This window comes from Benincasa hispida, chromosome 12 (genome assembly GCF_027475165.1).
Source record: "Benincasa hispida cultivar pf3 chromosome 12, pf3_genome.v1.1, whole genome shotgun sequence".
Lineage (NCBI taxonomy): Eukaryota > Viridiplantae > Streptophyta > Magnoliopsida > Cucurbitales > Cucurbitaceae > Benincasa > Benincasa hispida.
Genome location: NC_143489.1, coordinates 1,215,379 through 1,229,931, shown reverse-complemented (window position 1 = coordinate 1,229,931; position 14,553 = coordinate 1,215,379). Strand labels below are relative to the sequence as shown.

At 30.3% G+C, this 14,553-nt stretch overlaps 1 protein-coding gene across 1 annotated transcript; it reads left to right on the top strand.

Moving 5' to 3' along the window:
- Positions 1–5,060: 5,060 nt before the first annotated feature.
- LOC120068086 (S-adenosyl-L-methionine-dependent methyltransferases superfamily protein) lies at positions 5,061–9,435 on the top strand. The gene is made up of 6 exons (XM_039019784.2): positions 5,061–5,627; positions 6,260–6,975; positions 7,655–7,865; positions 7,998–8,295; positions 8,389–8,853; positions 8,946–9,435. Exons 2-6 carry the CDS (start codon positions 6,289–6,291, stop codon positions 9,181–9,183), a joined length of 1,899 nt encoding a protein of 632 aa, XP_038875712.1. The 5' UTR covers positions 5,061–5,627; positions 6,260–6,288; the 3' UTR covers positions 9,184–9,435.
- Positions 9,436–14,553: the final 5,118 nt, after the last annotated feature.

Here is a 14,553-nt window from a genome sequence, read left to right as displayed (position 1 = left end):
AAAAGAATTTGTTGATATAACAAAATTAAGAGCAAGCTCTCATAGTCTATCAGTGATAAACTATATCGTTAATAGAAATTTATTACTAGTAGAAGTCTATCACCAATAGATTTTACTATATTAGCAAATCTTTAAAAATGTGGTTATACACTTAATTATTAGCACTAAAAGTGTGTTGCTCATTGTAATTTACCTTAAGTTTTAATGATGTTAATTCAACTTTTAAATGTTCTATTTTACCGTTTAAATTTTAAATAGGTTTGAAAGTAATATTTCGTAGGTTTTAATTATATCACTAAACTTTAGAATTTATTCTTACTATAGTCTTAGCATTTCAAAATTTTCATTATAAGGCTTAATCATTGAAATTATTTCAAAAATACCATTTTGTTAGCTAAGGGGTAGGTAATCCAGAAAGGACTAACAAAATTTTGAGTCTCTACTTAACTACTAATCGAAAAAAAATAGTATTTGAAAAAATTAAATATAATTTTTTTCTCGATCGATACCTTCGACTTCTAGGGACGAAAATCATATCAATATCACTTAGCTAAGCTCACTTTAACATTTTTCAAGAGATTTTTTACACTTTGATATGAAAACTGTATCATTTATTAGTCATTTTTTTTTTATTCTTCTAGCTTCCCCAAACAAACATTTTTCAATTGACCTCACTCTTTTATAATTTGCTTATTAATTTGTTCTCATGAAATTTTTTTTTCTTTGACTTCTCTTTCTTTCAACTTTTTTGGCATTTGATTTTTCATAGTCAAAGAGGAGTTCGGTAATTTTATAAGTGCATAATTGTTCTTACACTATATGGCTTCCCCTACCATTTTAACTAAAATTTTATCGAACGACCATTTTTTATCCCCACCAAAATACACCATACGAAACCTTTATTTTTCAAATAACTCCCACACTATATACTTTCATCTTCATTTTAACAAAAAAGCTAATCAAATATTTGCTTTTGAAATAAATTCAAACGGCTAAAAGTTAATTAAAATGAAACTAATATCACATCGACGATTATCTTGTAAGTCATCATTCCTTTTTATTTTTCTGTCTTTATTTGAAGAGAAAAGTTTAAGAGTAGAAGTGAAACTTTTAAAAGTTTAAGAATATTATTGAAATTTATAACCTAAAATTTAGAAGTATTCCGTATAATTTAGGAATATTTTTAAACGATATCATTTATTGAAACCTTTTTAGAGAGATTACTAATACATTGGGCATCAAAGTGAAATTAAAACTTTATTGTTATGCAATATTGAAGATGTATGATTAATATTTGGATCTATACACCTCAAAACATGAAATTTTAAGTTTTTATTAATGCTTTCATAATGTTGATTTTGATGTGCTTAATTTTTTTACCATTTTGTCAAATCAAATCTAATTTAATTGATATGTGAGTGTGTTAGTAACCACAAAATCTATGATTTTAATCTCTTTATTCCCAATTATATTGAAAAAAAAACTTCTAACTCAATCTAACTAGTTAAGTAATTATTGTTAATATGGATACGATTTAAACATAAATTCATTTTCTTGAAATCAAAAGTTAAAATTCTTATTTCATATTTAGCTTTGGTGATAAAACTAGGTCAAAGGAGCATCTCAATTATTGGTGTAAAGTACAGATCTGGATTCTTCCAATCGATTTGTATCCTAATAAAACTTTAGATCAATTTTAAAATAAGAATGAAAATGTGTAAAATATTCGTACAACGTTACATTTCTTTATAATGCGAAGATGTGTGCAATATTTTAGAACCTAAGAATGTAAATGCTACGACGTGGGACCTTATTCCATTTCTCTCCATTAGACCACAATCAAATTATTATTTTTTTATATAAGAAATATTATTTATTTATTTATTAAAATTAAGCTTATAGACACTATTTCTATCTCCAAATTTCTTGTTTTGTTATCTATTTTTACCAATGATTTAAAAAACCAAGACAAAATTTGAACACTAAAAAAAATCTTTTAAACACTTTTTGCTTTAGAAATTTCACTAAAAATTCAACTATTGTACTTGCAAATCATTATAAGAAATATGGAGGAAGTATACTTAATTTTTAAAAACCAAAAAATAAAAAAACGGAACATATACCAAATAAGGTTTAAAATTTTGATCTCTAGATGTTGGATCTAGTTTCCATTTGTTCCTTGCATTTCAAAATTTGAGTTTGATTTCAATTTAATCACTAAAGTTCCAAATTGTTACAATTTTACCCCTAAAGTTTGAGTTTTATTTCAATTTGGTCTTTACGTTTCAAAATTCACATTTTTAACTTTAATTTTTCACTAAATATTCACTTTTAATAATTAGTGTTAATATCTAACATTTTTTTAGTACAATAGGAGTAGAGAGATTCGAACCACAAACTCCTAAGTCGTTAACATATTCGTACGTCAGTTGATTTATGTACACTTTGGCGTTAATATCTAATAATTAATTTAAAATAATAAAAATATAATTAATTAAGTTTCATTTCTATTAAAATTTAATTTATTAATTATTTAGAATTACTTAATAGACATTAACGTCGAAGACTAAAAGTGAATACTTAATGACAAATCAATGTTATTGCTTAAACGTGATCCACTTGTATGTCAAATACATACATGTTTAAGTTACATAAAATAACCTTGGATCTTAGTTTATTAGATTGGATTAATGCACACTAAATATCAAATAAAATAATATCTTATTTGATTAAATAAATATTTCGTATATAAAATTTACAAACTACGAAACCCACAAAATTTAGGGTATCAACCCAACACATATGTTAGATGAGTTACCTAAAACTTAGGTGTTAATATGTAACAATTAGTTTAAAATAATTAAAAAATATATTTAATTAAGTTTCATTACTTTTTTATCAATATTAAAATTAATTTAAAATATAACATTGAAAGTAAATACTTAATGAAAAATCAAGGTTGAAAGTACAAATTTTGAAATCTAAAACTCAAATTGAAAGAGAAACTCAAATCTCAAAAACAAAATTGTAACCTTTTAAAAATTATGAACTAAATAAAAATTAAATTAAAAAATGATTTTTTTAAAATATAGAAAAAAAATCAAAATATTTACCATTAATAGCAAAATATCAACGTTTATATGTGTTTATCATGATGCAAATAGATATAGATAGTAGTCTATTGTGATATTTTACTATTAGTTAGTAAAATTTTTAACAATTTTATCATTTAAAATAGTTTCTCTAAAAAAAAAATCTAAAAACCAGAAAAAAAAATATTTTTTTAATTAATTAATTAATTATATATAGAATGGGAATACGAAGGGAAGGAGAAGCCGATTATTAAGATCAGATGTAGGGACACATGCCACTCATACATATGACCTTCACGTGATTTCTTTTCTTTTCTTTTCTTTTCCTTAATATTTAATTTCCCCCCCTCTTTTTTTTCCTTGTATGGCCCTCGCTCAGGAACTCTGTCTCTTTCCTTTTCTTATTTATTGTATCCATCTTTGTTTTCACTTTTTTCTTTTTTGGTTAAAATTCATTTTTCTCCATTAACTTTCCTGGAGGTATTAATTTAATTCATAAACTTTATTTTGCATTTTGTGTGATAGAGTTATTGTCGTGAAATTGTTGTTAAGATTTAATAATTTTCTTACCTAAATACATCAATAAACTTAATTAGTGATTCGAGATGTCTAGAAGCTATTAAATAATGAAAAATCAATATATAATTTTAATTTAATTTTTTATGACATAAATTAAATTGTCATAAATTTGAAAATACAATGACCAAATTATTGCATACTAAAATACAAGGACCAAATTATTATAAATTTAAGAGTATAAGTACTATATCATTACAAATCAAAGTTCAAAGGACTAAATTGTTACCTTATAAAAGTTTAGGGATCAAAAGTAATTTTGAACTTTTTTTTTTTGTAAGAAAACACATTTTCAGTTGCTCAAGTTATGAATATGATTTCCTTTTATCTTAGGTTTCAAAATGTTACATCTTCATATCTTTTGAGTTTTGTTTTCATTTGGTTTCAGATTTATAGATTTAACACTTTTACTCCTAAATTATTAACACCTATTTTTAGTAATTGGTGTTAACTTTCAATTAATTTTAATAACGACCGAAAAAATAATGAAATCGAGTTTAATTATAGTTAATTTTATTTGCTTGAAATTAATTGATAAAAAATAAAACAAATGACTAAAAGTGGTCATTGATAATAACTCGAGAGTAAAATTATAACATCGTAAAGCTTATAGACCAAATGAAATTAAATTTTTGGTCTAAAATCAAACTAAAAAAAGTAATAAGAAATCACACTCAGAATGAGAGAGAGAATTTCTACCGTAGTGTGTAAATTTTCCATACTTGTGTGCCACGTCAACTTACTTTTAAACATAAGATGGGATCCAGTTACATTAATGCGAAGTTTACACATATTTATTAAGTCGAATATATTGAAGAGTATACTACCGTACCTATAGAAAAATTTTCAAATGGGAGACAAAAAAAAAAGTATTTATTCATTAATTAATTTTTAATTTTTTTTGTTCTGTATGGGCTATGTAGTACGTACTGAGGACGTTCGGATCTATCGTGTCTCTGAATGTGAATGGTCTTTTGGGGAATTTCAAAGGGAGTGTTCAATTGGGGAAGGCCAATTAGTGTCATTAACTCTGGTTCTTAAATCAAAATTTAATTTTTTTTTAAAAAAAAAAAAAAAAAAAAAAAAAGTTAACAGCTGGCTGGTTATTAACTTATTACCCTCTAGAGATGGACAGAAATAAATATTACTTGCTCCTGGTCAGCGGCTTTTAGGCATTGGTTGGAAACTTGGAATAAGAACCTAAAAAGTTGGGGGATAAAAAGGAAGAAAACTTGAAAAGAAAAGTAAAAAATTAATTAAATTAAAGGTATAGGAAGAAGATGATGGAATGAAATGCAGCAACGTGTGAAATGTAAAATGAAATGAAAATGAAAGTGAAATGAAATCAAGGCTGGGAGTAATTTCAGGCTAGTGACTCTCCTGTGAACCCTCATATTCCATAAGACTAAATCCCTTCTCTCTCTCTCTCTCTCTCTCTTCCCTTTGTTTCTCTGTCTCTCTCCTTTCCACCTTTAGAAATTTAATGTAAAGTTATGATATAATCGAAGACCATTCCAAACTACCAATTCCACCTTCAATTCCTTCTGTTCTTTGTGTTTTTCTTTCTTTCTGAGTCTCTCTATTATTAGTTTCTTTCTTCTATAAAGAAAGCTCAAGCTTCTTCTAATTTCTTATCACTTTGGGTAGGCTGTAAATCTGTATCCTCCACTCATTTCCCTTCCCCTGTTATGGCTCAGTGTCTTACAACGTACCCATTTATTGTTCCTGTTTTTATAACCTCTTACTTTACCATTTCATTTATCTCTGCCTGATTCACTCCTTTTTGTACCTTCCTACAGCTTTCTCTTTCACTATATTTTTATCTTCCTTCATCTTCCCATTGTTGATAAAAAGTGAAACAAGGCTTGCTCTTGCTTGATTGCTTGCTACCATGGTCTATGTTTTGCTTCACATGATACTCTTCTTCTAGCCCACGCAGAAATCAGAACCCTTTTTCAGGTTCGTTGCTTTCTTCTTTTTCTTCTAACTAATGGTAAATTAGGAAAAGGATAGCGCTTGAAAAAGGAAAATGGTTGTTTTGTTTTGTTTCATCTGGATTGGCTGTCGTTGTTCTTTTGATTTAAATCTAATCAATGGATTGTTCTAAGCTAATGAGTCCAAGTGATTGTTGGGTTCTTTTCTTTTTGTTGTGAAAGTTTGAAGGTGGTGGCGTAACTGCTGGCTTGATTCTTGGTAGTTTGTCGTTCCAACATTCTGTCCAAATTTCAACTTTTTGGCTTGTTTTCATGATTTCAAAAATATAAAGCAAGTGACTACTTCTTTTCAATGGGTTGAACTATAGATAAATTTAGGCATAATTCCACCAAACCCAAATTTTCCTGCTTAATTTTGAAAAATTTTCCCCCCAATAGCCAGACATGGAAAGACCCAGAATCAAGAGTGGCTAATATCATCATATAGCATTAAGGACAAGTTTTTCCCATAACCAGAACTCAATAATCCAGAATCAAGATTGGCTAATATATTGAAATGAACACGATGATTTATTTCTATCATATAGCTTCAAGTTTCTACCAATGATTCAATGGTTATTCGTTAACTATCAATGTTTGTTGGACATTTTTTTCTAGGAATTTGTAAAGAACAAAAGTTGAAAAAAATGGCAAAGGACTATAGTGGCTCACCGAAGCATCACCATCTCGAGTCAAGAAGGAAGCGACTGACATGGATTCTCGCCGTCAGTGGACTGTGCATTTTATCATACATGTTGGGGGCATGGCAGAGCACCACAACGCCGCTCAATCAAACCGAGGCAATCTCCAAAGTCGGTTGCCCCGATCAAACATTCCCATCCACCAACACCCAATCCTCTTCTCCGACGCGTTTGCTCGACTTCGAGAGCCACCACGGCGTCGAAATCAACAATACAATTGAAGCAGTCACCAAGACGATCTCTCCCTGTGACATGTCGTACAGTGAATACACTCCCTGTCAAGATCCGATTAGGGCAAGGAAGTTCGATCGGAGTATGTTGAAATACAGAGAGCGCCATTGTCCTGCCAAGGAAGAACTACTCCTCTGTATGATTCCGGCGCCACCAAAGTACAAGACGCCGTTCAAGTGGCCGCAGAGCCGAGATTATGCTTGGTACGATAACATTCCTCATAGAGAGCTTAGCATTGAGAAAGCGGTACAGAATTGGATTCAGGTTGAAGGCGATCGTTTCCGATTTCCCGGCGGCGGCACGATGTTCCCTCGCGGTGCCGATGCTTACATTGACGACATTAACGAATTGATTCCTCTTACTAAGGGGAAGATTCGAACCGCCATTGATACGGGCTGTGGGGTAACTGAATTTCTTCCCTAGAAATTGTTTGTCTGTTGTTGAGTTTACATTGCAATAATTTTCGGATAATTTTTCTTGACAGTTTTTTTTTTTTTTTTATAAAAAAAAAATAAATTAATTGAAGTTCTTGTTCTACTTAATGTTTTCATGTTTTTTAGATGGAAAAAAAATGATAAGATTCATTATGGCCATTAATATCTTTATTTATTGTTCATACAAATAAAATCTTTTTTCAAGTATAATTATAATTTCAATATTTGAAATGCATTTAATATCTTTATTTATTTTTCATACAAATAAAATCTTTTTTCAAGTATAATTATAATTTCAATATTTGAAATGCATTTATTATCTTTTTGTTGGTCCATCTACGTATTTACCTTTATAAAGAGTTTGTATTGTTTCTATATATTTATTTACCTTGTATGTGATTTTAAAAAGTGTTGGAGAAAAAAAATGATTAAATGATGTGACTTCTACGAGTGTATTTTATTTATTATACTAAATTATAAAAAATATTTTTAAATTTTTAAAAATTAAAAAAATATATCGTTAATTTTAGATGAGAACCAATTAATTTTTATTTAAGTTTGGAATTTTGAAAAGGAAAGGTGTGTGCATGGGCAATTGTTGATGTATTTTGGGTCATGGTACCCTACTGGCTTTGGTTGTGTTTTAGGTAGCAAGTTGGGGTGCTTATTTGCTAAAGAGAGACATCTTGGCCATGTCCTTTGCCCCAAGGGATACTCATGAAGCTCAAGTTCAATTTGCTCTAGAGCGTGGAGTTCCTGCAATGATTGGTATCATGGCCTCTCAAAGGCTCCCGTACCCGGCTCGGGCTTTTGACATGGCTCATTGCTCCCGTTGTCTGATTCCATGGGCTACTAATGGTAAGACCTAGCACAGGTTCATTTGTGAATGCCTCTGTTTCTTAAAATTGGAAACAAGAAACACGAAATAAAAAACAAAAGAAAAAAACGTTATCCAGTTGTCAGAAAAATAATTACTCTTAAACTTTACAGATGGATTGTACTTAATCGAACTGGACAGAGTTTTGAGACCCGGTGGCTATTGGATTCTCTCTGGCCCTCCCATTCGTTGGAAGAAGTATTGGAGAGGTTGGGAAAGAACACAAGAGGACTTGAAAGAAGAGCAAGATTCCATTGAAGAAGTTGCAAGGAGACTATGCTGGAAGAAAGTGGTCGAGAAGGATGATCTTGCAATATGGCAGAAGCCCCTTAACCACATCCAATGCATCAAGAATAAGAAAGTCTACAAAACACCCCACATTTGCAAATCAGACAATCCTGATGCTGCTTGGTATGTACTTTGCAAAAACAACCCCTAATCCTCTTAACATTAATTCTTATAATCATCATGTCTTTTCATTGTTCCTCTCTGCCCCGAGCCCAGGTACCGTAACATGGAGACGTGCATTACTCCATTGCCAGAAGTCAGTGGCTTCGATGAAGTTGCCGGTGGTGCAGTTGAGAATTGGCCACAGCGTGCATTTGCCGTGCCGCCTCGAATCAGTAGAGGAACAATAACAGGCATCACCTCGGAAAAATTCGAAGAAGATAACAAACTATGGAGGGAGAGGATTACATATTACAAAAAGATGATCCCCTTGGCGCAAGGACGGTACCGAAACATAATGGATATGAATGCAGATCTCGGTGGATTCGCAGCCGCTTTGTTGAAGTTTCCAGTGTGGGTTATGAACGTCGTCCCCGCGAATTCCGACCATGACACTTTGGGAGTGATATACGAACGTGGCTTAATCGGAACATACCAAGATTGGTGTGAGGCGTTCTCGACGTACCCGAGAACATATGACTTAATCCACGCTAATGGCATATTTAGCATATACCAAGATAGGTAAGGCTGAAGAAATGAGAAATGAATCAAATAATGCAACTCTTCTTGTATTAATGATTTAATCTCTTAATGGATTGTTTTGTGAAATGCAGGTGTGATATTACTTACATTCTATTGGAGATGGATAGGATATTGAGGCCAGAAGGGACAGTAATATTTAGGGATACAGTGGAAGTATTGGTGAAGGTTCAAACAATAACAGATGGAATGAAGTGGAAGAGCCAAATTATGGATCATGAAACTGGGCCATTTAATCCTGAGAAGATTCTTGTGGCTGTTAAAACTTATTGGACTGGTGAAACCAACCAACAACAAGAGAAACAAGCATAGTCAATTTTTAAGATTACTAAAAGAGTTTGTACTTTTTGTTTTTTTTTTTTTTTTTTTTGTATTTTTTTTTTAAATTTTACTTTCCACATTTTTCTCACTTAGGTGTGTAATTTTTCTTGCCTCTTTACTATTTCCTGTTCCTATTTTGTAATTTTCTAAGTAATTCTTTTTCAAACATTTATATCATTTGGGACATTATTGTTCCAACTTGAATTTTTGTTAATCATATATAATGTTCTTCCCATCAGAAAACTAAGAGAATCTACGTATATTGCTTATGAATTACCATTATGAAGGTTAGTAATTAAAGACTTCTTTTCTTAAAATTTGATTTTGACTTACTAGTTTTGAGTCTAATTGTTGTAGGACAAAATGACAATAGAATAGTATGTTGGTTAATTTACACGTTTGATTTTTAAAATTTTAAGTTTGTATGTAATATGTTTTTGGACTTTAAAGTTTTAGAATTTTTAAGTTAATTTGTGTTTATTTGTTATTGCACTTATTTGTGTATAAGAAATATTCGACCTATTGGATATTATTAAAAGAAAAAACATATCTATTAGATACACAAACTCAATTTTACGTCAAAATCAATTAGTTTTAAAAAAATATTAAATATGTCATATCATAGAATATAAAATTGAAATTTCAGTGATTTATTAGGCGCTTGTAAATTCTATGAACCTATAGACGCAATTAATGTTCACAGTCGGTACATTTTTTTTATTGTAGGAAAATGTTATGCACGAATTTAATAAGTTTATGAACTATGTCTAATTTCACATATATTTAGGTTAAAATAGCATTTTGGTCTTTGTACTTCGAAGTTTGTTTAATTTAGTCACTTTCGAAGTTTGTTTAATTTAGTCACTTTCGAAGTTTGTTTAATTTGGTCACTATAATTTTAAAGTTTCAATTTTGGTTCTTATACTTTCAATAAATCTTAAGTTTAATCACTCAAAATTAATTTTTATTGAAATTGATCCAATTATTAATAATAATAACAATAATAAGTAAGAAAATATAATATATGAATATGTTCCAATTTTAGTGAAAATGCTAATAGATAATAAAATATTTTTTAAAAATCAATAATAAACAAATAATAGAACTTAATTTAAAATTTATTAAAATTATAAAAACTAAAATTTGACATTTGAAATTAATGTGTCTCGAACTATAAAGACAATATTGGTATTTTAACCTACTCTTTTATCTTGAGATATTATGAACTAGAGGGTCAATTTACCTAGAAAAGGCTATGATGCTTTTTCATTTTCTTAAAGTCTTGGAATATTTAAAATGGACATGAGGATTTATTTATTTTTGAAAAGCAATTAATCTAGTTCGTTAGTGGTTAGTACAATTATTGCATGTTCATATGTATACGATATCATTATATTGTTTGTTACCTATTTTCCTTGGTTTTCCTCTAAAGAGTGGTTTAATGGACCATTAACTAAATGTTCCACCCATTAAAGTAAGTTTAAATCAGTGATAATTAACATATATTCTTTTTCTTTAGATCAGAAGTTCAACTCTCAACCACCAATTGTGTTGTGGGTGTCAAACCTACTTGTTGCACAAGCAAAACTTTATTTTAAACTTGTGTTTTATGAGTTCAATTGGGGCTAATTTTTGGGTTGACCATCTTGTAAGCCCTAGATTTTCTTTTACATGATCTGGGGATGACCTAAAGAATAGAAGGAGAATGAACAGAAGTATAAAATTGGAAGAAAGGCAACATTTCAATTTTTCAGCGACAGATTCTACAAAGTTGTCGATTGCTTGGTGGTTATTTGGTGATTTATTTCTGGTGTTTTGAATAAAAATTATTTGGTTAATTTTTTTGGAGGAGATCTTAGTGGATTGTTGTTATATTGTTTGGGTCCTATTAGTTGGTATCATAGAGGGTTTTAATTTAATCATTGTTATAGAGTCTACTAGTAATGGTGGAGGTAGTTTGATGATAAAATTGACATCAACCAATTATTCCATCTGAGCTTTGTGATGGAGGATTTGTTATATTACAAATATTTATTTTATCCAATTGAAACAACCACAAAAGCAGATGACACAATTTCTAAACCTGCAAAACTAGAGAAAATAGAAGAAAAAGATTGGAAAAAATTAAAGAGAAACTTTGGTGATTATTAGGTAGTGGGTTGATATTAGCATTTTTAACCATGTGTCTAAGGAACTCAAGGAGTTGTGGAAGAAATTAAAAGGTCTTTATGAAATGAAGACCACACATAACAAAGATTCTTTAATCAAACAACTTTTTAATTTGAAATTAAAGGGCAGGAAGTTTGTTTCTGAGCATTTGAGTGACGTTCAAGATATTATTAATAAACTGACTACTATGAAGATGATTTTGATGATGAATTGGAGGCTTTTTTGTTGTTGAGTTCTTTGTTGGACAGTTGGAAAACCTTAGTTGTGACTATTAGTAACTCTGCTCCAGAAGGTATTTTGTCTTTGGATGTTATCAAACAAAGCGTGTTCAACGAAGAGATAAGAAGAAAGAAGATGGAAATTGATAATTCATATGCTCTTATTGTTGAGAATCGTGGAAGAAACAAGAGTAAAGGACCTAAAGACTGTAGTAATTCAAAAGGGAGGCCCAAGTCTAGAGATAAAGAGACTAGGACATGTCATTACTGTAACAAGCCTGACCATATAAAAAAGTTTTGCTATCGTTGGAAGAAAGAACGAAGTAAGAAGCAAGACTCACAAAAAGAAAAAGATGACAAAAATACTACAACAATTATTTCTTAGAGTTATAATGTTGCCACTTTGATTTGTGCAATAAGTGAGTGTCATCATGTAGAGAGTTCAAACACAGAGTGAGTGATAGATTTAGGTGCTTCATACCATTGTGTTCCCAAAAAAGAGTATTTCATGAACTATCAATCTTGTGATTTTGGTAATGTGAAGATGGCAAACGAGAGTTCAACTAGCATAATTGGGTTAGGTGATATTCATATGAAGACAAGTGTTGGGTGCACACTTACATTAAAGAATGTACGTCATATTCTTGATTTAGGCCTTAACTTGTTATCTGCAAATGTCCTTAATCAAGAAGAATTTTGACATACCTTTTGTGATGGTAAGTGAAAATTGTCTAAGGGTTTAATAATAGTTGCTCGAGGTGAGTTATGTTGCTCTTTGTATAAAACAAACTAGAGCATATGTTCTTCTAAGTTAAATGCAGTAGAAGAAAAGAATTCTCCAAATTTGTGGCATCGAAGGCTAGGGCATATGAGTGATAAGAGGATGAAATTGTTGGTAGATAAATCTCTTATCCCTATTGATAAAGCATTTTCTTTTGACCCTTGTGATCATTGTTTGACAAGTAAGCAACATAGAATTTTCCTTTTTTGGGAAGTCCACCAGAAGGCAAGAAAAACTGAAGTTAATATATTCTAATATTTATTGGCCTATTGAGGTGGAGTCACTTGGTGGCAATAAATATTTTGTCACTTTTATTAATGATGCTACTCAAAGAACTTGGGTGTATATGTTGAAGACAAAAAGCCGAGTCTTCGAGATTTTTGGGAAGTTTCATGCCATGGTAGAAAGAGAGATCGAAAGAAAATTGAAGTGTCTTCGATCTAACAATGGTGATGAGTATACTTCGAATGAGTTCAAGTATTATTGTCCACAACATGGCATTAGACATGTGAAGACAGAGCCTAGACACCACAACACAATGGAGTTGTTGGGTTGTATGTCCTAAAACTCGCAGTTTGTAATTTTAAACATATTCTATTTACAATAAAAATGTTATTTCCAGTTATTCAATTAAATTGTTGTTGAACATGTAAATTGCATTTGACTAAATCAAATAAACTAAGATTCATGGCTATTACATGAATACTTGAACTATATGTAGAAACATAAGAGTAGATCAACTTCGAGTAGATAGCCAAAATGATCTATATTATACGAATAAGGCTGGATACCACTTAGTAGATGTTACAAATGTTGTAAAGTGCTACAAAGAAAGTGATCATAATTTGTTCATGTGGAGATATGAGGAGTGGGGGCATCCTATGTAAAGAGTTTGCATAAGATCGGACTAAGAAATAAATCACTTTTACTTTATAACGTTGTTTACTGTTTAAGACTGACTATTTCAAAGCGATGACCCAGATAACTTAACCTTAATCTTGAGCTAACTATGAACTCCCATTTATTCGATATTATCCTTAGATATGCATGGGTGAGGGTTGACTCAACAACGATGGCTCAATAAACCTCCCATTTCAGCGGAGACTGGGTAGATAGTTGGGGACATAGAATCTAAGATAGAATTCACTCCTACCCACTTTTAGAAATATTAGAGAGATTATCCTCTTAAAGTATTGATTTCAGGTCTTAAACAAGGGCTCCACCCTCTCATTGGTCCGAGAAGAACTCGGTTTGGTGATTGAATCATAAATTAGTTGTTCATTAGATGATCAATGGGACTTAAGGAACAAGAGGTAATCTCGAGGGTAAAACAACTATTGACCCAACCGTTATTACGAATAACCTATGAAGGTTAACTTACTAATGATGGTTATATAAAGTGGACACAATATATCTATAGTAAGGGAAATATAACTACTGAGTTTTAGTGGATAAAAAGTTAATTAGGATAAAGAGTTTAGTCAGTTAATCTAGGATTATTAGAGTCCATAATCTGCAGGTCCATTAGGACCCCTTACTAACTCACAAATGGAATAAACATAGCGTGATTAGTGAATTTGAAAAGTTCAAATTCGAATTAAAGGAATTAATAATTATATGCGGTATAATTACACGTTTAATTACCGAACTAAACGAAATTAGAGAATTGGTTAATATTTAAATTTGATTTAAATACCAATTTATATGAATAGAGATTCATGGTTGTGGAATTGGCATTTTATTAATTTAATATTGGACATTAAATTATTTTAATTAATTAAATCAATTAAATTGAAAATTGAAAATTTGAATTTTTTGAAAATTCAAATTTAGAAATCAATTTTGTTTTAATTTATTTTTTTTGAATATTAGTGAAAATTCAATTAATTAATTTTAAATCAACTTTAAATAGAATTGATTTTGATTTTGAAGAATTGTTTTTTTTTTCTTCAAGCAAGTGGGTTTTTCCCACATTAGTCACCAAATTCCACTTCAACCTCTAAGTAGGTGGTGTCAACTTAGAATTCAATTTGATTGCATGACTGAATGTGATAAAGATCAACTCACTTCAACTGATTCAAGGGCAAACAAATTGGGTTTTCTCTGATTTTGAGCTGAAGAAGGTTTTCTTTAGCTAGAAACCTAAAAACTAGAAATCACTCCTCTAAAATTCCCTCTAATCCCAACTTATTT

Bases quoted from the DNA above. Each gene is read 5' to 3' on its own strand.
- LOC120068086 (XM_039019784.2), top strand. From the start codon at position 6,289: ATGGCAAAGGACTATAGTGGCTCACCGAAGCATCACCATCTCGAGTCA. The intron at 7,866-7,997 runs GTAAGACCTAGC...TAAACTTTACAG, and splicing joins GATTCCATGGGCTACTAATG to ATGGATTGTACTTAATCGAA. The intron at 8,296-8,388 runs GTATGTACTTTG...CCCCGAGCCCAG, and splicing joins GACAATCCTGATGCTGCTTG to GTACCGTAACATGGAGACGT.